Source organism: Choristoneura fumiferana, chromosome 11 (genome assembly GCF_025370935.1).
Source record: "Choristoneura fumiferana chromosome 11, NRCan_CFum_1, whole genome shotgun sequence".
NCBI classification, from domain to species: domain Eukaryota; kingdom Metazoa; phylum Arthropoda; class Insecta; order Lepidoptera; family Tortricidae; genus Choristoneura; species Choristoneura fumiferana.
The window spans coordinates 15,681,107-15,706,124 of record NC_133482.1 but is presented as its reverse complement, the minus strand read 5'-3'; the positions used below and the strand labels follow the sequence as shown (position 1 = coordinate 15,706,124).

Genomic DNA, 25,018 nt, shown 5'->3' with positions numbered 1-25,018 from the left:
ATTCACTTACACAGAAGACACACATATACAGCAAAATTAACACAAATAAAATAAAAAAAATTACAGAAAAACACAATGAAAACATTAAATACAATATACCAATGTTGTGTGTCCCCGCCGAAAGTGAAACGGTCGCTGACTCAGCATTATGCTGAGAAGCGTTAAACGCCTGCAGCGCTGATTTTCTGCCAGAACCGTCTGTGACTCACGGAACGATACACAAAGAGAGATCTCTATTGGAGCCTCCCCCCACACATTCACTTCAACGCTCGTGCCACTACCCTACTTATAACTGAAAAGTGTACTGACTTGTAAACGAGCAGCCGAAATGCGCCAGGTATGTATGGGGTTCTTCGGTTGGAGTGCGGCCACGTCGCGCAGGGCGGGCGGCAGCGCACCGCCCACCGCGCCCCACAGGTAACGGACCACCTCCGAGTCGAGGGTGCCTGGGGGGAGATTTACAAGGGCGGATTTAGAGGCCAGAGGCCATGGGGTAAGACAAAAAACCGAACTCAAGCACGAAGGGTTCCGTACTTAATCTATACTTACAACATTAGAATTAGCAAAAAAAAAGTTTGTTGTATGGGACACCCCCTTAAATATTTATACAATACAATACAATAACTCTTTATTGCACACCAACCAACACATAGTAAGCAGTACAGAAAACAGAGGTATATATACCCAGAGATTTATTTTATTTTAATTTAACTATTTATTTTTATTACAAAACTATTATTATGATAGATTAATATATGCTTCGAGAAACTGGGCCCAGTACCCTTACTGTAACTTTTCGGTTACTAAATACGTCTCGATCGCGTTCGCGTTAAAATCTCAAATCGCAAACGTTCCGCTAGAGGCGCTGTTCGTGTTTCCATACAAATTGAGATTTTAACGCGAACGCGATCGAGACGTATTTTGTAACCGAAAACTTACACTAAGAGGGTTTTTCTTTGACTTTTTTTCTGTGACTGTATTGTCTAACGCCCAGGCACTCGCCATCGCATTCACCATTTCTTTCTACCCTTATCCTACACCGTATGACACGCAGGAATGGAGAAAACCAGTGAATCTAAAGCCGAGTTAAGACAAGAAAAATCGTGCAAGTTGCATTACTATGCATTATTGCGGCGCTCGATTGACCACTACAAACTCGTTGACTTTAAAGCCTCGCACGAAATGTATGCAATTTGCACGTTTTTTCTTCCAAGTCTAAACTTTGCTTTAGTGTGTTAGGCAATGAGGGCTATCGTTTTTTGTCTCACTAGATGGCGCACTGTAGGCGTGAGGTTTTAAGTATGGCTTTCAAAGTCTGTTATTCGGGCGTAAAACAAAGTTTAGATTAAATCATATTTAATACACCTTAAAACCGTGCATAAAAAAATCGAGCATGCCACAGTGTTGCTAGTCCCCGTTTGTTCGGAAAAAAAAGGAGGACAAAAGGTTTCGAAAGACAAAACTGTCTATAAATATTCACAAAATTTATTCTAATTATAAATAAACCCGCGTAGCTCACCCAAAAACTATGAGATTTGACATTTCGGAGACCTCACGCTACACTAGCGTCTTTAGTGCGAATTCATACGCGATAGCCCTCATTATGGTCTCTGATCATTCAGTGTAAATAAAGCAAGTAGGTAAAAAACTTACGAGTTTGATAGAGTTAAAATTTTAGTAGAAAGGAGGATAATTATCATCATTAATAGTTCCGTTCCTTACTGGTTATATCCATAGGTTCAGTCTTTGGGAGCATTTCCACGTCGCTCAAGTCTTTGATTAACATGCCACAATTTGGTTTAAATGCATCAGAGTGCCCACAGTCAACAGTCACCTAGAAATAATTACAATGAGCGCAAAAAGACAGGCGAAATATCGCTAGATGGCGTTAGTATCGTGAGGTTTATTACGTTACGGTCTTTCTTGCACTAAATGAGCTGAAATTAGCCAAGTAAACACTAGAAATGCGAACAACATTATAAAGGAACTCGGATGCTTTATTCTTGAGTCCCCTCTCCCTCCCCCCTTGAACCGCGCCACTAGTTATAACATAACTAACAAAAAGTTGGAAAACACCCGACATTGTCACTTCAAAATTCAATATCTCAAAAACCGAAATTGAACAGGTTTTCTTTTTCCAGCAATGAAGCTCAGCAATTTCAGCTTTATTTATATGTCAGGTGGCCAGATTTGACGCTGGAAATAAGCGTCAAGCGTGTTGCATGGTGGCAAGCCTTTACCTTTTTAAGTAGCGTGTCTTCGCCAAGTTTGTAAGAGCTGGTGCAGGTCATCACTTGGTAAATCTTCTCTCCGTCCTTCATTACGTACCGGCCTTTGTCATCGTATGAGTGTAAGCATGTATCTGTCACCTATTCGAAAGTTTAATTGAGTAGGGCTACTACGAAATTCGAAAATCGAAGTAGTTATTTAATATGAGAATGAGAGCGGCGGTACGATATGAACTTCGATTTTTGAATTTCGTAGAAACTCGAAACTCGAACTTCGTATCGTACCGTCCCTCTCGCTCTCGTATTAAATAGTATAAGTGTCAGAGGGACCGCACGACACGAACATCGAGTTTCGTAGTAGCCCTGGTGTAGCGTCTATGTATGACTGTACTTTTATAAAGAACGCGCAAATATAAGCATATTTTATCTGAAAAATATTTATGTGCGGCCGACGATGGCGGAAATATTTGCAGAAATATTAGCTCAAACTGACAATTAGAAAGGTTAGGTACTTACTTAGTTGTGATCAGGCGCGCAGCGTCTAAACAACGCGGAACAGGAGCTCCGCCTAATTTGACACGTTATCCATGATTTTTATCATCTCTAGGTATCTACGCATAAATTGAAGTCGTGGCTACCTCCTGGAAATTCCTGTCGCAATCCACGTGGTACGTCTTCAGACCCGAGTCGAAATGGTACACTTGGTGGCCATACTCATCGATATGGTACGGACCGACAGCGTCTTCGTACAGCATCCATTTCGGCCCTTGGTATATAGGCATGATCAAAAATAAGTATAAAGCTAAGTTTAGACTACCACACTTTACACGGTAGGTACACTCAGTGTGTATTAAGTGTTGTGTTACGAAGTAACGCGCGCGTACAGACAAACACTTCGTGTGTTACACGAGCGTACCGTATGGAAAGTGTCGTGGTCTGTTGGAGCCTTTTTAAAAATAAAAACAAAACATACTAATTATGCCCCCACTAAGTATGTTATATTATAGTTGCCGAAAATGAAGGGGTAAATACAGAGTTACCACTGATTAATTTTTAAATAATAATAACGAAAATCAATTAAAAGAAATGGCTAACATTGCCATATGTTTTATCGCATGGATGAGCAACTAAGAACCGACAGGTTTGCAGGTGGTAGGACCTTGTGCAAAGTCCGCCCGGATTGCTACCACCATCTTGCTCGCTAATCCTGCCGTAAGCAGCAGTGCTTGCACTGTTGTGTTTCGGCGTTGAGAGTAAGACAGGCGGTGAAATTACTGGCACTTGAGGTATCCCATCTTAGGCCTCTAGGTTGGCAACCCCTGGTGTTGCAAATGTTTATGGGCGGTGGTGATCTCTTACCATCAGAAGACCCACTTGCTCGTTTGCCATCCAGTCGAATAAAAAAGAAGACGTAACTGACAGATAGCCGACCCTACCTGCGCGGGCGGCCTGCGGCTGCGGCTGCCCTCTGAAATTTTTAGTACTTCCAGACGACACGCCAGATAGGTACTTTACTTGTACAGTCACCAAGCACCAATATCTGACACAACAAGCACAATATACGTACAATATACGTAACCTAACCTAATCTAGTTATGTGTACCTATTGTGCAACAAGCGTGCATAAATATCTGATACGACTCTATTTCTAGGGCCGGAAGAACGTGTCAGATATTTTTGCACGCTCCGCTGTGGCAGATATTAATGCTGGTGAATGTAGCTTCATACCTAAAATGCGTAAAATCCTGATATTACATCAATATAATTATTAACCTTGCACACAGAAGAAAGTCACCAACGCCTTAGCTGCCTTGATCAAATTCACTTTGGCAAATTCTTTGCGTTCCGCGTAGGTTTTCGCCATATTTTGCCAGCACTGTTGCTTTGAGCCAGGAAGCTCCGTGGTACTTAAAAAAGGAAATTATTATTGAAGTCATCGCAATTTAATTAGTACAAACCCACCAAACTTATATTATCCTTAGCCAGGGATGTCAGACGGCCACTCATGCAGAAATCCTTGTGCCGAGCTGGCTAAAAGCTGGTACCTACTGAAAACGAAAAACTGGTACTCCTGTGCTCCGCTGCAGCGCTGCGCTGCCAACCAACACTGATAGGAACAGTGTCGGAAATCGCATCCTAGTGAAAAATATATTTCAATTTCGTGTACCGTTAATAGGGGCAGTAATTATCGAACGCACCGAAGAAATATCGCTATACTTAAACATTTTTTTTGATAAGTACCGTAAAATACTTCAACTTAATATATTAACAAAAAATAAATAAATTATCCATGACGTAGATTTTTAATTGAAACAATCGAGGCTTCGTTCGCTCAAGCAAACCATAGAAAAGGAGGTCAACGGCCAATCTTGGTATTTTTGCATACAAGGACCGAGTTCGTATAGTCTTGGTAGATGGTACGTAACACTAAAAACTGGTATGTGTACCAAGAAGTTGATACGTCTGACATCCCTGCCCTAAGCTACTAACTATTTTTTTTTTCAGTTATTTAGATCTGTCGTCTCTTTCATGTTGGTACTTTTGTGATCCTCAGTTCCGCGTTGTGAGCCATTTTATTTTGTGAGTCTTTTTGTATTTTTCATCACACTTGCTCGTAAACAGCGTCGTAACATGCAGGCTACCTTGGTTGCAACCCCCAAATAAAAGCCTCGACCTTAATGTGCTTGTCTGAAACCCGTGATCGGTAAATGAGTCAGTGCCCGTACTGATGGCGCTGCTGCAGGACCACATGCACACGCGTCTCAGGCACATGCTGCGGGAGGGGGAGGGCGGCGCTGCCAAGAGCGCAGCCTAAGATATCGCCAACATTTGGAACAATTATATTTTTTCTTTTAGAAATATAAAATTTTACTCGCAAATGTGATGAAAAACATTGTATGTCGCACGGGCGGTACTAGAATTACGAACATCGACTCATTAAAGCCCTCAGTCTTCGACTTCGGGCTTCTAATAGACTCTCGTTCGTAATTCCTTATTTACCGCCCTTAAGACACAATGTACTATTTTATTTCAACTCCAAATTTGTTACTTTTACGGTCACCCCGTGAAATCCAACGAAAATACAAATAAAAACCCAACAAATTTGGAGTTGAAATAAAAAAAATACAAAAAGACTCCAAAAACCAATCTTAAACTACCATACAAATACTTCCACGACTACTCCGAACCGTATATTTTCACGGATTCAAATCGGACGTTGTGCGAAACTACTCTTACACTTACATCATGGAGTTATACAGGGCCTGTTCCCTCTGCACATCTTCCAGTTCAGCCTTGAGCTTGCGCAGCGTGGTCGCGATCAGGTCAAACTCGTCCATCCGTTCCTGGAAGTACAGCTCCTCGTGGCGGAGCAGGCTGATGGGCGTGTCGTGACTGTGCTGGATCACTTGAGAGCGGATCTTGGAGATGGACTTTTCGATCTGAGAAGTTCATGTTTGATGACGCGGTCTCTGTTGTTTAGGAAGAAAATAAAACCGGCCAAGAGCGTGTCGGACACGCCCAAAATAGGGTTCCGTAGCCATTACGAAAAAAATAAGTAATATTTTTCTAAGGATTTCGTATTTTATACGGAATCTTCCGAGTTGAGGTATATTTTATACCTTGGGCTGCTATTTAAGAGTAAAACTACTAATAATTCTCAAGCAAACTTAGCCGTTATAGTTTTCCTTCAAAGTATGATATATTTACTAACATCCTGATTTTTTTCCAATTTTTCGATTTTAATGAAAATTTGCACTTTAAAGTTGAATATTTCGCAAAATAATAAATAAGTAAATCGAAAAATCGTCTTAGCAAACCCCTAATGGTTTTAAAAGACCTGTCCAACGATACCCCACACTGTGGGGTTAGATGAGAAAAAAAATCAACCCCGCACTTTACGTCTGTAGGGGAAACCTAAAAAAAAATTTTTTTTGATTTTTTTGTTGTAAGTACCATTTTGTCGGTATAGTTTACATATTATTGCATGCATATAATTGCAAAATTACAGCCTTCTAGCATTGAGAGTCCCTGAGCAAAGCCACGGACGGACGGACAACAGACAGACAGACAGACATGGCGAAACTGTAAGGGTTCCGTTTTCGCCATTTTGGCTCCGGAACCCTAAAAAGAGACAGCGTCACAGATACGCCTGTTCACCACCTAGTTCAGTAAGTTTATTACTGGTGGTAGAAAACAGGTCCTAATGTGAGACTATCTATTTTTAGAATCAGAGGAAGTATAGTCTTCTTAACACTTATTAGTTTGACCGCTATGTGTATCTGTGTGTCTGTATGTCAATTTGTCTGTGGCACCGTAGCTCTTAAACGGGTGAACCGATTTCGATGCGGTTTTTTTATTTGAAAGCTAGCGATGGTTCTTAGACATATTTTATCAAAATTGGTTCAGCCTTTTTTGAGATACTGAACTTTGAAATGACAATGTCGGGGGTTTTCCAACTTTTTGTTGGTAAGGTCAGGTTATAGTTAAATAGATGGTTTAAGTAAGCCAAAATTACGCGACCGAATGTTTGCGTGATTAGGTAGGTTGTTTACAAACACATTTAAGTAATCAGGTTCTCTAGGAGTCTGGAGCCGTTTGAACCCTGGCGTCTAGCCTTACCTCAGCAGCCTCGATGCTCGAGGAAGGCTCCCGCCGACTCAGCACCAGCTGCTCCTTGTGTTTGTCATAGAGTTGATGCAGCAAAGAATTGAGTCCGTGCTCGCACTCGTCTTGCAAACGTAGCAGATTGTTGTGCAAACGCTGCACTATCTCTTTCATACTGCCGCTGATCTCAGGAAGCTGAAACGTGAAAAATATCTATAGTGTCAATGTATGTCTGTCTTGTCTTTTTTCCATTGTTATGTGATTGTGATGTTTTTTGAGACTTTAAATAAATTAACTTATTTTATTCATTTCTTTCTTTCAAAAGCTGCAGACTTTTGTACTTTGTCGTTTTACAAGCCACGTCGTTAACTCCAAGTTTCGAACCCAGCCGTGCATGAAAAGAGTTACGAAAATGAACTTTATGTGCAATACATGTCAAGTTCAAAATTCATATATAAGAGTTATGACAGTGGACCTTATGTACAATCCATGTCAAATTCAAATTCGGCTGGGTTCGAAAGGGTTACTACATTGGGAGATGAGGTAAATTCGTCAGAGTAAAAAAAGTGATCTGCTACTTTTGATACTGATTGTTCCATTTTTACCCGTTGTCTGTGTTTGCTTGAAATATAAGCATATATATGTAAAATTTTTTCTCGGTACAGTCACCAGTTTAATTTATGACACAACAAGCGTGTTAATATCTGTATCGATTATTTATAGTGCCGAATAAACTTTTCAGATTTCTTGCACGCTCCGCTGTGGCAGATATTTATGTTGGTGACTGTACCATATGCATGGAAATTACGCGACAGAAATTCAGCGAGAGGCGTATTTTTAACCCCCGACGCAAAAAGAGGGGCGTTATAAGTTTGACCGCTATATGTGTGTCTGTGTGTCTGTCTGTGGCACCGTAGGTCTTAAACGGGTGGACAGATTTGAATGCGGTTTTTTTATTTGAAATCATGGTTTTCTAGCCGTTTTTGAGATATTGAACTTTGATGAAGTGACAATTAGTCGGGGGTTTTCCAAATTTTTGGTGGTTAGGCTATTAGTGTTGTTACAAGCTTTTCTGTAGCTTGCCCTGTTTATTTATTTATTTACAAGTACTACGCACGAAAAATGCACCTTTGCTGGTGCACTAAACATGTAGGCGTATTTGAAAAAGAAAAGAGTAATAATTGAAATAACGCAAGTAAGTATAATTTTGATATTTATCTATCAATCATGGAAGGAACCGGGAGAACCGGGATATAATTTTTCGGTTAAAATTTCCGGGATTTCCCGGGAATCTGAGAACCGGTATTTCACGGGAGCACCCCCTATCTGCGCGGATCTAGTTTATCACTCGGTGGCGCCCTGTACCGGAATAAAAGGTATCCTATGTTGATCCTTGGGGTTCAAACTATCTCTATACCAAAATTCATCAAAATTAGTTCAGTGGTTTCGACGTGAAAGCGGAACAGACAGACAGTTACACACTATGTCCTACAAACTTTCCATTGAGTTACACAAAATGTATGGAAATTTCGTTACTATGGATGCATAGAAAAAGAGACCAACGCTGGCCCTTAGCATTCCGTGCTGCGTGCTAATCCCTACACTGCCGCTGGACAGGAGTTTAAATGACAATGCAAGTACAGTCAACAAAAAGTACAGTTAGCAAAAAAAGCTTGTATTAATTAACTATGATGAAGGCTTTTTTTAAGGAAATGTAAATGGCTTGATACCAACATGGTCTGCTAACAACATAGAGATGTAAGTATGCGCAAACTCGAAAACTTCATTGATCTTTGTCACCGATACGGGACAGATTGCCTTCAGAAAAGCGTCAAATTGTTCCTTTTTATATAATTTCTCCACTTCCGACTGCATTTCGTACATCTTCTCCATGTGCGACTCGTGTTTCTTCATTAGATCGTCGTACAACTGGAACGATAAATATGTTAGTTAAATATGATGCGAAAATGCCGTTATTACCCGAACCTTCCGGGCAGGTTATATTTTTCGAGCGTATGTATTTATGTGGGTATGTTATGTACCTATGTCTATTTCTTTGGTCCTCATCAAAGAGAATATAACCACTGCGTTTTGTCCTAACTGCAGTCTTAACGGCTGGATGGATTTTAATATATTTTATAAGGTATCATTAGATTAGATTCGTCATAACTGTCCGGGTGGCATAGGGTAATATCGATATTATTTCTGTGTGCTATATATGTATAATAATAATTTAATATGGCGTCCGCGAAAACAAATATGGCGGGGAGTTAAAAAAAATGTATTCTAAGAATAGGGTATCAAATAAAAAATAATAATTGGCTTAGCTCATCATATATTGGTTAGTACTTCGGCAATCGAACTTTGCTCGGGCAAAAACTCGTTAATTATATAGCGTTTTCCCAGAGATAAGACTAAGTTAAGATCGATTGATCATCCCCGAAAAACCACATACCAAATTTCATCAAAATCGTTCAAGCCGTTTCCGAGATTCTGATAAGATATATAGGTATACTTAAGTACAAGAATTGCTCGTTTAAAGGTATTAAATATAGATAATACTTTTAAGTTACTATTTTCACATAAATATGAAAAAAGTACGAAACAAGGACCATATTATTGTCTAGAATTCTGTTAAGTATGTATAAAATTCAACAGTCGGGACCATTACCGAGAATTTTGGAGGCAGCCATGATTTGCAGATGCGACAGCCAAATTACATGAAGGCATGAAGTCAAATCACTGCGTTTACGATCCGTCAGCGTATTTATTAATGAGCAGCGATATACCTAATTACTTAGACGACCCTTTAACAGCCAGCCGCGAGTACCGCGACTTTCTTGCGATATTCTCAGGGAGGGCTACTCGGAAATTCAAGAATCAAAGTGCGTATCGTGTCGTTCCTTTCACACGAAATACTATTCAAACTAGCGAGAGCGGGAGGGCACGATACGCGTTCGAAAACCGAAATTATCATGCGGCACGTACGACGAGTTAGAACGATAGAAGGTATTTTTCGACACGAAATATACCTTCGATAATCGACAATATACTAATAATAATAGAAGGTACCTAAATAAATTATACTCATTATTTTCACTCACAGTTTGTTCTTCCGGCGATTCAATCGGCATAAATATTTTTTGAAAGAATTTACATTTAGCTGTGCGTACAGATATTGTGTACTGTATAAGATCCATTATGGTTTTCTTGTCGGCAACATGGATTACTCTATCGCTTTCTTTCATGGTTTCGTCCACAGTATCTGTCCAGTAATTGACAAAGCTGTCCACCAAGGTTTTGATTTCTCCATAATAAGTGTGGTACATGCCATCCTCGTATTTAACTTCGTTGAGAAATTTTACGTAGTTCAATAATTTTAACGATATGTCTTCTTCACGCAGGATTACGTAAACTGTTGACAACATTACGTTTCTTACACCCGCGACGAAGTGCTTGTAAACATCCATTTCGTGTTTTTGTAAAATGTTATTTCAGTAAAATATATAAATTGATATATAAATTTTAATTTTGTGGTAAGTAATGTGTACTTAACTTTTGTTGATTTTCGTTTAAAAGCAAGCGGGTCTTGACTGACACACCGTTACCGGAAGCGACATTGAAGGTTGAATGAAAGAATGTTGCCACCATATAATAATATATTTATTAGTATATAAGGAAACAAAATATGTTAAAGAAATAACAAAGAAAAAATAAATAGATAAATTAAAACTTAAATAAAAACTAGTGGCTGTAATTAAATCCAAAAATGACCTCCATGCCTCCGTTCCGGCAGATTGATGAATTCTAGTTCATTCTGCAGGGCTACTACTACAAAATTCGAACGCTGACGCTAATATTATTTTATACGACGGTGAGAGAGATGGTACGATACGTACTTCGATTTTCGAATTTCGTAGTAGCCTTCCTTGCTGCAGGGCTACTACGAAACTCGAAACTCGAAGTTCGTGTCGTGCTGTCTCTCTGACACTTAAACTATTTAATACGAGAGCGAGAGGGATGGTACAATACGAACTTCGAGTTTACAGTTTCGTAGTAGCCCTGCTCACCTGCTGCTCTTGCTTTACCGTGCGTTTCGTTCGTTCCATTCGTTCCGCTCGTTCATTCGCTCACACCTCCCTCTAGGGATGGAATCGAAGAGTACAAATCGATATCTGCTAATCGATAATTTGAAATTTGTCGATTTTGATTGATCGATTAATTGCAAAGAAAATATCGATACATTGATTAATCGCGGATAATACAAAATGTGCATTTTGAGTCACAATAATCCTGCGTAGCTAGCAGTGCCGGTGTCAAAACTGAACCGAATCGCGAAAATCATTCGTCCCTTACTGTCAAGTATGTTCCCGACTGGGAAAAGAAAAAATGCTGGGTCTCGCTTAGTGGGTTCGTGACGTCATAACGAAACTTATTATTTGACTTGACTTCATTTTTTTTTTATTCGACTGGATGGCAAACGAGCAAGTGGGTCTCCTGATGGTAAGAGATCACCACCGCCCATAAACATCTGCAACGCCAGGGGTATTGCAGACGCGTTGCCAACCTAAAGGTCTAAGATGGGATAAGTACTTCACGTGCTAGTAATTTCACCGGCTGTCTTACTCTCCACGCTGAAATACAACAGTGCAAGCACTGCTGCTTCATGGCAGGATTAGCGAGCACGATGGTGGTAGCCGTAGTTTAACGCGTTAACTAAAATATTACCAGAATTCTTGACCGGAATCAAAAATAATAAAAAAATCAACAATCGAGTATTGCTACAAAATAATCGTTTTTTTCAATTAAATTGTCATTAAAGAATAATCGATTATTAATGAAACATTTGCCGTCGATTAATCGATTTTTCGATTAACCGAACCGAAATTAAACATCCCTACCTCCCTCACTCACATTGATGGACTCTGGAACAATAATGTCATCTGTTATCAAAATTTTATCAAAAACACCTGAAATATGAATGATAAAGCGTGTTTATTAGCTGGATCACCAATCATATGCATATAATAGACGTTGTTAAGCAAGTTGGTGGTGGAAACCAAGTTTGGGATCGAGAATATTCACAACAAATTAAATTTATCCGGCGTAGAGGTATGCCTTTTATTTTGCCTATCAAACTGTTCATCTGTTAATTTGATACATTCGTGATTTTCCTTGTTATTAATTGTTTCCGCGAGATATTATTTCTATTTAATGTGTCAACAATTGATTCGATATTAATGCTGCGGTGTGTCCTTCAAGTTAATCAAATCGATCGTTTGATTGGATGCTTATTTACATCGGGTCGGACTGCAGTTAAGACGTGACGTGCGGCGCAAAGGTATTGTGCCTATCGACCACACAAATGTAAATACAAGGTCTGTTGGTCAAATATCGCGCGCGACATTTTGCTAGCACGTATGACCCAGTTGGAAGCTGTTTATGTAACCTGATACGCGCTAGGTCACCAGTACTATTCCAAAAACTTTACCATGTGTTTTCGTCCGTTTTCGCAGGCACGTTGCGTAAACAACGAAGATGGCGTGCTAAGGTGGTTGCCCCTTTGTTTACAATCATTCCAGTATAAAATAATATTAAAAAAAGTGAAAAAAAATGGCAAGATATTTTGAAAACACTGCGACTTTTAACTTCAGTTGGGACCAAGTCGCGTCTGGATATTGGAAACGGTACCCTAACCCACAGAGGTAAGCCATTCATATTTTATTTTGTTTTTGTTGAAGCCATGGATCTAATGAGACTGGAAAATATGCCACTTACAACCTTTAGACTTATAGATGCAAAAAATTTGCATTTAAAATGAGACTAATCCTTGAGCTTTGAATTAAGCCTGTCCAAATCTATATTGGCTTTGTGTAGCCTTTAGCATGACAATGATATGAACATTGTTATAGTACCTATATGCAACATAGTACAGTGGACTTTGTACCTAACTGAGAGCTAACTGGTTGTCAATAAGTACCTGTGCTGATACTACATAATTTTTCAACCACGGTAAAATTAAATTATGACACCCTCTTCACCCTCCACCCCTGTAACAAATAATACTAGTAATTCACATTAGTTTGCATCCTCAGCTACATCCAGGCTTGATAAGTATGTTATTTAATACCTTTGTCAACAAAACAAAGATACTTTCATAATATCAGGACTTTCTAGGCTGGAGGCACTGGACTTTTGCCCATATGGTATTGGATCATTACTCGAGCATTTCAACGGCCTCACTGTCATGGTCACATTTTATGAATGAACTAAAAGAATTTCCTTGCTCACCCGCGACCTTACGATAGCTAAGCTTATGCAAAGTAGTGTTCACGCAGTTCCTCCACCTCCACACTGTAAGAACACACAGAAATCACACAAACCCATCTATCACCACCACCACACTACACTGACGCGTTTCGAACTCAACCAGAGCTCATCATCAGAGTGACACAACCATACACCATGCTACCAGTTGTTAGACTAACAAACCACAACCACCGTTTTAACTTGTCACTGTAACTCCCCAAGTACCCACATACGTTTTATGAAACAAAACAAAACTACCCACAAATTATTAATAAATTTTTTAACCGTCCTCCAAAACTACCTTATGAATTGGCTTAAGATTTTGTTGTTGTTACTAGTAAGTTTTGTTGTACTTAGTAAGGCAACTTCTTGGAGAAATTAATTTCAATTGACCTGTTGAAGGTTCCCTTGAAGTTACTGGAAATCAAAAATAACAATTATAATATATCATTGGACGTCCACCAACAAGATGGACAGATGACCTGGTTAAAGCCGCGGGTTCACGGTGGATGCAGGCCGCTGCCAACCGAAGCGACTGGAGGTCTTTGGGGGAGATGATGATGATGATTGGATCATTAAATTTTTGTTCATTAACATAGTTTGCATTTTCATACATTAAAAAATAGTAAATGATGATGCACTGTTGATGATGTTATGATCAGTATTCGGAATAGGCAGTCAAATTACACTTTGTGAGAAGTAGTAATATGGAGTAGTTAATACCACTTAATCCCTAACACTGTTTACTCTAATCCTTGAAGAGTTCTTGAATTGCATCTCTTGAGAAATATAAACAATGGGACAGAATCCTATTCCTTAACAGTTTGCACTAGGAAGGGAGAAATTAATTGATCTATTGCCATGGCCATCATTGTAAATGTCTCAATAAAGAGCCAATATGTTTATTTCCCGCTAGATTATTATTTAATACTTTTTTTATTACTGCTACTGCCTGTAGGCAATTAAATGTCAATTTAATTTACTTTTTATAGAATAATTATTATTTAATTGCATATATTAAAGAAACATTATACTGGCTGGTTTGTCTTTTGGCTAGTAGAAAAAAAAATTGTGAAATGGATTGTTGCATTAAAGTAAAAAAAAAATGCCGCCTATTTGTGGGACTCGAGACGGTGTGTGTATGCTATTTGCGCTACTTAAATAATCGCATACACTACAGGTAGGTGTTTATCTATATGAATTGTAGTTTTAATAAATTTAAACCATAATTATTTTGACTTATTTTTTGTGGTAGCTTTCTAGTAAAATTCTCTCTGGGTCTGTATCAAATTAACATCAAGTAGGTTAGGTAGGTAGGTTTCAAGTAGGTTTGTAATAAATGCAGTCTATCTAAGTAAAAAGAGTGTGGAGTATAATTTAATAGTATATGTATATGTACTCTGTGATAGTATCAATTAATTAGTAGTTTTTTACTGTCTATTTTTGCTCTGTGATTCCCTCTTTTAAGGAATAGCAACTGCCTCTTTCATTTCTTTTTTTTTTTATTGAGAGAAATCGACATGACGCTGGCTCAATCGAAAAGTATAGCCAAAACTTAAAAAAAAAGAAAAGTTAAAATAAAGTGAATGGAAAATGTTTTGTTATTTACACCAAACTTTTATAGCCGTTGCTAATTGTATCTCTGTATATATACCTGTGTTTTCTGTACTGCTTATTACGTGTTGGTGTGCAATAAAGAGTTACTGTATTGCATTGTTTGTATTGTTGCAGCACACATGTGTTATCTGAAGACACATGGTCCAGACAAGTCAAAGATGGCTGCCTTTATACAAAGAGGTTACTAACTAAAACCAATAGAGTACCAAAATGGGGCGAGAGGTATGTTAACTGCTATTTACCTTGGCTTTGGTGTATTGAAAAAATACGACATTTGACTTTTTTTATCTATTTTATAAATCAAAGCTTGTTAAATGTGTGTTATCGAATGGCATAACAATTTTTAAGCTACCTTTACTCAAAACAGAGTTATAAAAGTCTGAAATTCAAGATAAGAGAGAAAGACAAAGTTGCATGTGACTTCACACGAAAATAGTGCCATACTTACTGCATAAAAAAGAGATAGATATATAGACTTTTCAAAAAATGCAGTTTAAATTCAATTTTCAACCAAATTATTTCTTTTCCTCACTAAACATCGGCTGAATATCTATATTTTCATAATAATATACAGGATATGTCAAATTCAGGAGTTGTCAAATACTGTATTAATATTAAAGTATTTTTTTGTGGAGGTAAAGTAAACATGAGCATCCTAAAATATCTACATGAAGGATATCATGTTATTTCTCTTAAGTCATAATGATCGGCAAGTTTATCCACTATGCATTACACAATATCAATTTCCTAAAGCTGACAGGTACAATATAATCTTATCTTGTTTATCGCATACACAATTCCTATAAAAGTAATGTTTTTGGATAACAGCGAACAGGAGGAGTGGCATAACAGTGTTAATTCATGCATGTTTTTTAAACAGGTTATGTAATGTAAATATTTGTGATAATCCATGGATTGTCGCATTTTATAAGCAGACGAAATTTAAATATTAGCCACGCTTTGTCTGCATACTGCGCGATCTGTGCACTTTTTCATGATAAAAAAGTGATCCCATGTTAATCAAGAATTACTCCCTACCCAAAAATGTTTAGACACATTTTTAGAAATACGCTTGTAGGAGAACTAAATTTACTGACGTAGAGGAGAGGACCGCAAACCGAAAACTTTAGAAAGCTCCCAACAAGACGGACCCACTATCTATCTATCTTGTGAAGAGCGCGGGACCTGTTATTATGATATGGTGATGCTGTGACAATCACTATTGTTACAGGTTCTTCAGCGCGAAATCCGTTAAAATTATTGAAGAGAGTGTAGTAGACCCCGAGAAGAAGATCCTCGTGACATATACCAGAAATTTAGGATACACGAAAGTTATGGTAAGGCTTCTAAAACTTCTAATATTAAATATAATATGTATTTGGACAATCTATCCAAAGTAAACATAGTAGTCAACATCCTCAAGTGTATAAACAATTAGGGTGTCTTGACAGGCGAAATGTCGCTAGATGGCGTTAGTATTACTTAGTATCGAGCGAGAGGGTTGACGTTACAGTCTGCTAGCGGTTGGCTCATTTATTTAACCATATTCAAACAAAACACTAGCGTTTACACCTGCTGAGCTGGCAACGTTGCATTTTTGATAGTTTTTCTCGATTATTCCTTAAAAATTGAATGAAAATTAAAAATGTGGTCTGATAGAACTCTTCTTAATATATAAGTTAATGTGTCTACTCCAATAATTATTCGTGATAGACTTTTATATTCTTTAAAAACGAATTAATGTTTATTAACGGCTTTGACGATTTCGATGAAATTTGCTATGTAGGGGTTTTCGGGGATGACAAATCGATCTAGCTCGGTCTTATTTCTGGGCAAACGCATATTAACGAGTTTTAGCCCGAGCAAATCTCGGTCGACCAGGTACTTAATTTTATATAAGCAAACCACCTGTTCGGAGACACTGAGAATACTGATATGAAATACGTGTTCTATTGTCCTTGTTCTTAGAGCGTGATAGAGCGGGTGGAGTACCGTTCCTCTGGCGCCAACACGACTGTCGCCAAGCGTTCCGCGTGGATAGACTCGCAAGTGTTTGGATTCTCGCGCGCCATTCGAGCGTTCGGGGTTGAACGCTTCCGCAAGAACTGTACCCAGATGGTAAGCCAATGGTGGTGTTGCTGGGCGTGGGCCGCGTGCGTGCCGCAGAGCGCGCGTTGAAACAAAAGACGGTCGCATTGCCGGCCAGCGGCCTGCAAGGTTGTATGAAATCTCTTTGCAGGCCGCTGGAGTGACCGCGCGCACGCAGCTGAGCCACAGCGCCTGCAGCGCGATACCTCTCGGCTTTTTATTTGTAACACATCGTCAATATTTCATGTCATGTTTGAGAAAATGTAGTTTATGATTGGTTTTTTGGAGTCTTTTTGTATTTTTTATTTCAACTCCAAATTTGTTACTTTTACGGGTATCCCGTGAAACTATATCGAAAATACAAACTGAGACATGGATGCACCTGGGTTCGATTCCCAGCGCTGGTCTCTTTTTCTGGTTTTTCTGTGCATCCATGTCTCAGTTTGTATTTTCGATATGGTTTCACGGGATACCCGTAAAAGTAACAAATTTGGAGTTGAAATAAAAAATAGAAAAAGACTCCAAAAAACCAATCATAATTTGATTGCTTAGTAGCGACATCTCTTGTCTGGGTGAGCGGTTAGTTCCGAAAGAGTGTGACGTCTCTCGATGAGAGCGGAACATAGATGTCGCTAGTGCTGCTGCATAAGTAGCGTAGTAGAAATAAGCAACCTGAGATATGTATGCATAGGAAAAATTCGTGTCTAGATTCCTGACCAGCGGTGGTGTAGGGGTTATAGCACGCAGCACGGATTGCTGAGGACCTGGGTTCTATTCCCAGCGCTGGTCTCTTTTTCTGGTTTTTCTGTGCATCCATGTCTCAGTTTGTATTTTCGAAAATGTAGTTTGTTAATCAATTATTATAATTTCCAGTACAACGGCTTCAACGGCGTCCTCCTCAGCCTGTTCCCTAAACCGATGACGCCCCAACACATGACGCCGATGACGCACACGCTCAAAGAGATGCGGGACGCGGCCGCCGCCGCCACCGACCGCGCTAAGGCCAACGTGCTCTCATCCGTCAACAGGACTTAACAGGACGATCAGCGCCAGGACTGAGGGGTATAGTTGACAGTGCGTGCCTTGTTGTCTAATGCACATGGAGTCACGACCGTTTTTACCATTTCTTTCTATCATACGGTATAGCAGGGGTCGGCAACCTTTTGGCAGATAAGGACCACATAGTGAAAAAAATATATAAAGGCGGGCCGCACTTGTAAGATAATTTTGTACCTAATAGATATCTACCTAGTTACCTGTTGCAGGTAGGTACTATAAGTCATCAAAACAGTCGCGGGCCGCAAGGAGATAGGTCTCGGGCCGAATGCGGCCCGCGGGCTGCGCGTTACCGACCCCTGCGGTATAGGATGAGGGCAGAAACAGATGAATGCGATCGCGAGCGCTAGAGAGTTAGACAAAACGGACACAGATTAGGAGACAGAGAACGGGTGCATGGAAGTATTCGGAATCAGAGATGGTCATTATTCGAAAAAGTTTTTATTCGCGAATAATTTACCCACGAATAATTCGACCACTTTTGTTAGTTGGTATTTTTTAATTTATTTCTAGGCATAAGAGCGTAGCCCTCCAGCCGATTACCATTAGTATTTGCGAAATATGAAAACAATCTAACAAATTACAAGCAGGAAATCGAAGAGGTTTAAAAATCGTCGGTGGAATTGTTTCGAATTCTTCCATGTTTTCCGTTATCGGTTTGCAAGGGGTAGTGCGTCTAAAATATAATGGTGCAGTTAAACCTTATGGTTAAATCTAAGCTGATGTGTCGTTAGATAGAGATAGAGTTATAAAATGAACTCAAGTATTTTAAGCTGTCTTTATCAGCAACGGTTCACTACATCCATATCACAAATACGTGGAACCTACTGCTACTGAAACATGTCCAAACTTTTAAGGCTCACAAGTCAAGAGACAATGACAAATTCCATTATATTATAGAATGTCAAGTTAAACTCTTTACTAAGTATGATATGAGTATGAAAATGTTACGCTACCTTTACACGCGTGCGAAGGGTTGGCAAATTTATGGAAGCGACCAAGCCAGAGATGAGCATTATTCGAATAACCTTGTGATTTTTTTATGCATGAATAAATTATTCGACCATTTTTCAAATGATGAATGATTTATTTGTTGTTTTATTCGGCTAAAATAAATCCACGAAAAATGTTTTTTATTTTTTTTTTGTTTATCCCATACAAATAAACAACACGAATAATATTTTATGCAGATAAATCATAAATTATTTGCGGGTTAATTACTCAATGTCAGACAAATTTTAGACAATTTTTACTTCAAATTCTTTGAAATAAAACAAATATGAAGTTAAAGTCATGCTCTGCAAGCGGGTAAAGGGGGCAGCCTTATTATTCTAAATGTTATAGTCCGTTTTCCAATTTTCACGTATTTTGAAAAGGTGGGAATAAATACTTTTTAAAGGTTAATTATCGAGTGTATGATTCAATTCGAATCGAGTGTATGATTCAATGTAAGTGAAAAACAGAAAGTAAAACCAATTGTCATGCTAACATCTCGCGCAGCTCGCACGCTGATCAATATGTTTTGCACGTACAGTCTAACAAACAGATTTGCGTACCAGCTTGGAACCTTTTCGCTATAAATGCAATGTCATGTTAAAATTCCATACATCTGCCAAAGAAATCATGTTGAAACAGATTGTGAAAAGGTTCTACCCTGGTGCGCAAATTAGTTTCCTCGATTGTACATTGCAAATTTCCAAGCTATAAGACTAACAATGAGAATTCCACGCTCTTTACAACACTTGAGAAATGATTTGGAGTAAATTTCTAAAATTGTTATTTACTTATGCGTAACATTCGTTATTTATTATAAATTAGGTTCGTTTTAATTATAATTTGATGATTAAAATTTAGGAATTACCTAGTTTTTAGAATCGTAAATTAGAACTGACAGACATTTGCTTCAATTATTTATTTATGTTTCCGCTGTATGATGTGAATCTTGATGATATTATGTTCTAATCTAATTGTTTCACTGCCATTAACAATAACATAATCAGGTGCAATGGGCTGGAAGAAATAAGGAAATAAATCTTTAAGTAGGTAGGTAGGTACTCTGCAGAACTTTCCTATAAAAGCACATTGGTTGGACCCAAGTCTGAATATTCGCTGACGAGAAAATATCTTTTATTTTTCGCCCCAAGGGCCCTGGCATGCTTTGAAACGGCTCTGTCTGCATAGTAGATAAATATCCATAACAAACTGGATAGACAGCACAGTCAATTGCACTTAGAGCTACTTGTACCTTTAACCACATTCCAACTGTGGATCATGCGAGTGAAAACGGAAGATCAATACGTGTATACACAAACTGTAGAGCATAGAATCAAGGGCGATGTCATTTATCTTTATATGTGGTAAAAACATAAGGCATTTGGCCCTGTTTATATGATTCCAGTAGCTTGACTGCGTTGCGGTGCTCGTTCGATCTCATGTAACTCGTTAAGCCTCTTGTAGACGTCCGGTATTTTCACCGGACAACGGACCCTTTTTTTGCCGGACTTAAGGTGTATGGCTTACAATTAATGTGTGTACATGCACCGGACAATTAAGTCGCCGGACAAGTGTCAACAAGCAGACTTAGGATTGTAATATTTGTAATCCCACAATGTATCGATACTAGAATGATTTTGCTGGATTAATGTGAACAGGGTCTTAATTTATCTTGTGCATGTGCAACATTATTTGCGTAGGGGAGACCGGGGAGAGTTGTGAGAGAGGACAGTAGTGACAACGTCATTTTTTGGGAACTTATCAACTGCTAGCAAGCTCGCAATAGCGCGCGTTTGATAGCTCGAGACTTGAACTAAAAAACGCACGCTACTGCGAGCTCGCTACCAGTTAATAAGTTCCAAAAAATCGACGTTGTCACTACTGTCCTCCGTCACAACTCTCCTGGGTCTCCCCTACAGCTTTGTGTGACGAGTTGTCAAATCACGTAGTTGAAAATCATAAAAGTGAATGTTCTGTGATAAGAGTCCTTGATTCTGTCTTAGTCTTCAATAATGTCCTCTCTACTGAAATTGTTCCATTGTTGTATGTATGTATTTGAATAAACTTGAGACATACTGTTAGCTGTTATTTGTAATCATCGCAAGCTGTGTTTTTGCTTGGAGGTTGGGTTCGGGACTTTAAGGCTGTAATGGTTTAGTGTTGAAAATTACAAGTTCCAAAGCAACAATTCTATAATGAACACATTGGTTAATGATGTCGTGTTAGTGTCTCCCTACTATCGACGCGGATAGAAAAAAGCTTTACGTCTAATAATAAGAGCTAAAAAGGCATGGTACGGCTGGGCCGAAGCCTGCTGTCGTGTCGAAGTCTTTTTTGCGTAGACAAAGCTTTTTTCTATCGGATTTTGACAATTCCGCGTCGAGAGGTGTGGGGATCTAGAGTTGTGTTATTGAAGCTTGTACTTTTTGGCGCAGCGCCCTGTAGGTGTTCCGGTAACAGTAAATTTATTCTAAAGGTGTTCCATTAAGGTAGACATTCGAGACAGGCGTTTGCGTCGCTGTGCTTTGAAAAGCGTCTCATTCCATACTACATTCATCTGCCGCTCTTTAGCAATTTCGAGAACCTACCTTAATGGAAACTAAATGAGTCTTCCTTGACATGAATTGTAACTATAATCTTGCCATGTAAAAGCATGAAAATACTAAAAACAAACGCATAAATCAATGACACTAAGAAACACGAAAATTGATAACATTTTATCTAGTCTGCTCTATGGAATTCACATGTCATGTTTCTCTCTACGTGTCCCATTTTAGGCCTATTATATTTAAGTATATGTTTATAGTAATATTTCCAATATTTTAGTGACTAATAAATAATTAGTTGTATTACTTTGTCAGTTAGTGCCCTTTGGCCTGCTTCCGACATGCGATTTGTAGAACAAACCATTGTGTGGGATGCAGCATTACCTTTTTGCATTTTTTATTGCACGTTTTTGCGAAAAATGTACGATTGTATTCATGTCAAATAATATCCAATTTGACCAATTGGAACATTCATTTCATATTACGTAATTTTATATGTACTAAGTACAATTTTCACGAAAATGCCCGCGTTTACACTCTCGCCTAGTTATTCTATTAACTTGATGTCTGCTTGGCAAGAGTGTAACATGCCCTTGTTCACCATTTGGCAAAGGCAACTTTATTTTAAGGCTTCAACTTGTTTTAGAGTTCCATAGTGTATATTTAGAGATAGCTACCATTTGAAAAATAGGAGGAACAATAAAAGAGTCTGTTAAAATCTTTGTTTTATTTAATTATTTATTATAAACTATAACAACTAGATACTACTACTTCATGTTTACATACACCAGCTTGCTCACTATCTACTATTTTACGCCGCAACTGAAAATTTAACTATACAACAGTAATGTGGCAGACTGACTGACAACACAGCCATAACATAGGCATAACTTGTGTATCAGGCCCAGAGGCGTCTTTAGCCCATGTAGCGCCCGTGTGCAATTATTACTTTAGCGCCATCTAGGAAGCGCGCGGTCATTGACACTTGTCCAGCGACAAAGCCATACAACACATGGCAAAAAACAGTCCGTTGTTTGGTGAAAACAAAGGACGTCTACAAGCGGCCTCAGGAATTACAGAAATTCTCAAGCTATAGGGATGTTGAAAATACCACCCTAGACATTTAAGTCCAATAAACAACAATATCTCAATTCAATTCATTGATGTTAATGAGCTAGTTTAACACCTTCCCTGTCCAGGTGCCTCGAGTATGGCCTCAAGAAGCTTTTTTTCAGGAGTCCGTACTTGCAGGTATAACTTCAAACTTTCCCCAAAGTGAAAGCACAATAGAATGCGATTTTGTCAAATCATTTCATATTGGGACAGTGAATTTAATAAGATTATTTGATCTTTAAAGCAGCTCTTAATCTAGCACTTCTGCTTCTAGGATTCCTCTCAACTTCCTCTGGAGTTGGAACTTCCACATGCTTATTGATGGCCCTCCATGGAGTATCTAGGAAATAGTCAATTGTTTCTTGATCTTGCACTAATGTTGGACTCAAATACTTCAATGGCACTGGGTTTGCAACGTCATTAACAATGTTTCCTGCTATATGCCTTTTTATTATTGTATCTTCTAAAGAATGGAAGCTAATAGTTACAAGTCTTCCATGGATTTTTAAATAGTATTTAGCAAGGACCATGCCATAGTTTATTTCATTAAGTTCATTGTTGACAAAAATTCGTAGAGCTTGGAATATTTTGGTTGCATTTGATTGCGGACGCTGCAATTTGTCCAATCTAATTTCATCAGGACAGCAAGAATTGACAACATCTACTAACTCTTCTGTTGTTTCTATATTTTTAATCATATATCTAGCTTGTATTATAGTTTGTGCTATTTTAGCCGCTTTTTTCTCTTCACCATAAATTTTGAATATTTTGTAGAGTTCTTGTTCATTAGCAGTTGCAAGTACTTCTCGAGCTGTAATCTGATTCGGGTCCCGTCCTGCATCCATTCTCATGTCCAAATAGCCATTTTTACTTATGGAAAAACCTCTCTCTCCATTATCTAGCTGCATCGATGAACATCCAAAGTCAAACAGCATTCCAGCAATAGACATTTGCTTGATACCTTTTTCTTTGAGGAGATTTGGTAGTTCGCTAAATCTGCCTAATAGAGGTGTTACTCTGTTGGGGTATTCCACAGCGAGTTTTCGAGCTTTGGCAAAAGCAGTTGGATCTCTATCAAGTGTGATGAGTTTACAATCTGAAGACTCAAGGATTTTTCTAGAATGCCCTCCTGCTCCAAATGTCATATCAATGTAATACTCATTATCTTTTGGGTCTAAATGTTTGATAGCTTCTTCTAGTAAAACAGGGGTGTGGTCTTTATACTCTATAAGCTCTGTAGTGTGTGTTCGACGCAGGATAGTGTGGGTAACTGTAGTGAGTCTCCGTAGAATCATTATGAATCTTTGTTAAAAACTTTGCTAAAGAAACCTTTGTTTTCTTCTTTTAAATAAGTTAATACCTCACTCGAGAGCATGAGATTGCACTCTTCAGTGCTCAGACCGGTTGCAGTGCTGGTATGAGAGCGCTTGTATTTATTTTTGTAATGGTTATCAGCCAAACGATTGAGAGATGCGTATTGGCGGTTACACAGTTCAGAATCCAAGTTAACTCGCTCAGTTGATTCAAAAGCAGCTTTTACTTTGTCTCTGATGACTTTTCCCAGGTCTCTGAAAAGATAAACAATAATAATTGCATTTATTGTTTTTTAGAAACTATTAATTTCGATTTCTAAAACATCTAAGTGAGCTTTTTCATTTTAATGACATAACCGTGTATCACACACCTCTCACCCTTAGTTGCATCTAAAGGCCACTTTGCAATCAATTTTACGAATTTCTTATACTGACTAGTCATAGCTAACGCTGTTCAAGTTTTCATAGCCGAATTAAATCTCGAATTCCCGATCGAAACAAAATATAATAAAATTCGGTATTTTAGGTTAGAACATTTATTTGACGTTTGACGTTTCGCGGTGATTTTTGAGCGTATCTAAATACGGCGAGATTTTCCAAGAGTTTGTACCAGTTCTCAAATAGCTTAGTTTGAAAACGCATCTTCAAGTTTACACCAACAATCTTACAGATGGCGTTGGTCATACGAAAACTGCCACGGATTATCCGTATCAAAAAATAAAGCCACGATCCGAGCTTCAGCGTAATCCCAATTATTTAGAATTAACTCGCGGTTTAATCCTCTTATTTTGGGATACATCCTGATGAGATACAGAACAGAAATCGCTTTTGTAGTTTGGAATTAAAAACACAATCTATTTCTGGTCATCGGTCGAAGTTGTCCAATCTATGCTATGCTAATACAAATGTATCTATTAATTAGTGTTGTTATTACTATAATACCAATTATTACATAATACAGCCGTGGTGGCCTAGTGGTTTGACCTATCGCCTCTCAAGCAGAGGCTAGTGGGTTCACCCCGTCTCGCACCTTCTGAGTTTTCGAAATTCATGTGCGGAATTACATTTGAAAATTTACCACGACTTTGTATTATTAGTAATAATTGGTTTATAGTAATAAAACACTAATTAAATAGATACTTTTGTATAG

At 38.5% G+C, this 25,018-nt stretch overlaps 4 protein-coding genes across 9 annotated transcripts in view; 1 reads left to right on the top strand and 3 right to left on the bottom strand.

Moving 5' to 3' along the window:
• The window catches only part of LOC141432871 (neurexin 1-like), a 261,481-nt gene that overhangs the window by 179,976 nt on the left and 56,487 nt on the right, over positions 1–25,018 (bottom strand). The gene's annotated exons all lie outside the window — the stretch shown is intronic.
• Positions 341–10,445, bottom strand: LOC141432878 (uncharacterized; the record flags this gene model as incomplete). Its single annotated transcript, XM_074094688.1, is given in 9 exon segments — positions 341–446; positions 1,723–1,834; positions 2,241–2,369; positions 2,867–2,994; positions 4,002–4,135; positions 5,472–5,668; positions 6,849–7,028; positions 8,568–8,762; positions 9,938–10,445. Coding segments are annotated over 9 exon segments (1,547 nt in total), but the record flags the coding sequence as incomplete, so codon positions are not given.
• On the top strand, positions 11,745–22,160 carry LOC141432892 (protein preli-like). 3 transcript variants are annotated; one of them, XM_074094712.1, is made up of 6 exons: positions 11,745–11,945; positions 12,350–12,538; positions 14,874–14,981; positions 15,991–16,096; positions 16,728–16,877; positions 17,721–22,160. In XM_074094712.1, exons 2-6 carry the CDS (start codon positions 12,447–12,449, stop codon positions 17,880–17,882), a joined length of 618 nt encoding a protein of 205 aa, XP_073950813.1. In that variant the 5' UTR covers positions 11,745–11,945; positions 12,350–12,446; the 3' UTR covers positions 17,883–22,160. The 3 variants fall into 3 exon arrangements, with proteins under 3 accessions (XP_073950813.1, XP_073950815.1, XP_073950814.1); XM_074094714.1 differs by lacking the exon at positions 11,745–11,945 and adding an exon at positions 12,075–12,174; XM_074094713.1 differs by lacking the exon at positions 11,745–11,945 and adding an exon at positions 12,112–12,211.
• On the bottom strand, positions 22,155–24,492 carry LOC141432898 (putative receptor-type tyrosine-protein phosphatase mosPTP-1). The gene is made up of 3 exons (XM_074094723.1): positions 24,240–24,492; positions 23,885–24,123; positions 22,155–23,825 (listed from the first exon to the last, which is right to left on the bottom strand). The coding sequence occupies exons 1-3, from the start codon at positions 24,308–24,310 to the stop codon at positions 22,783–22,785; spliced, it is 1,353 nt and encodes a 450-aa protein (XP_073950824.1). The 5' UTR covers positions 24,311–24,492; the 3' UTR covers positions 22,155–22,782.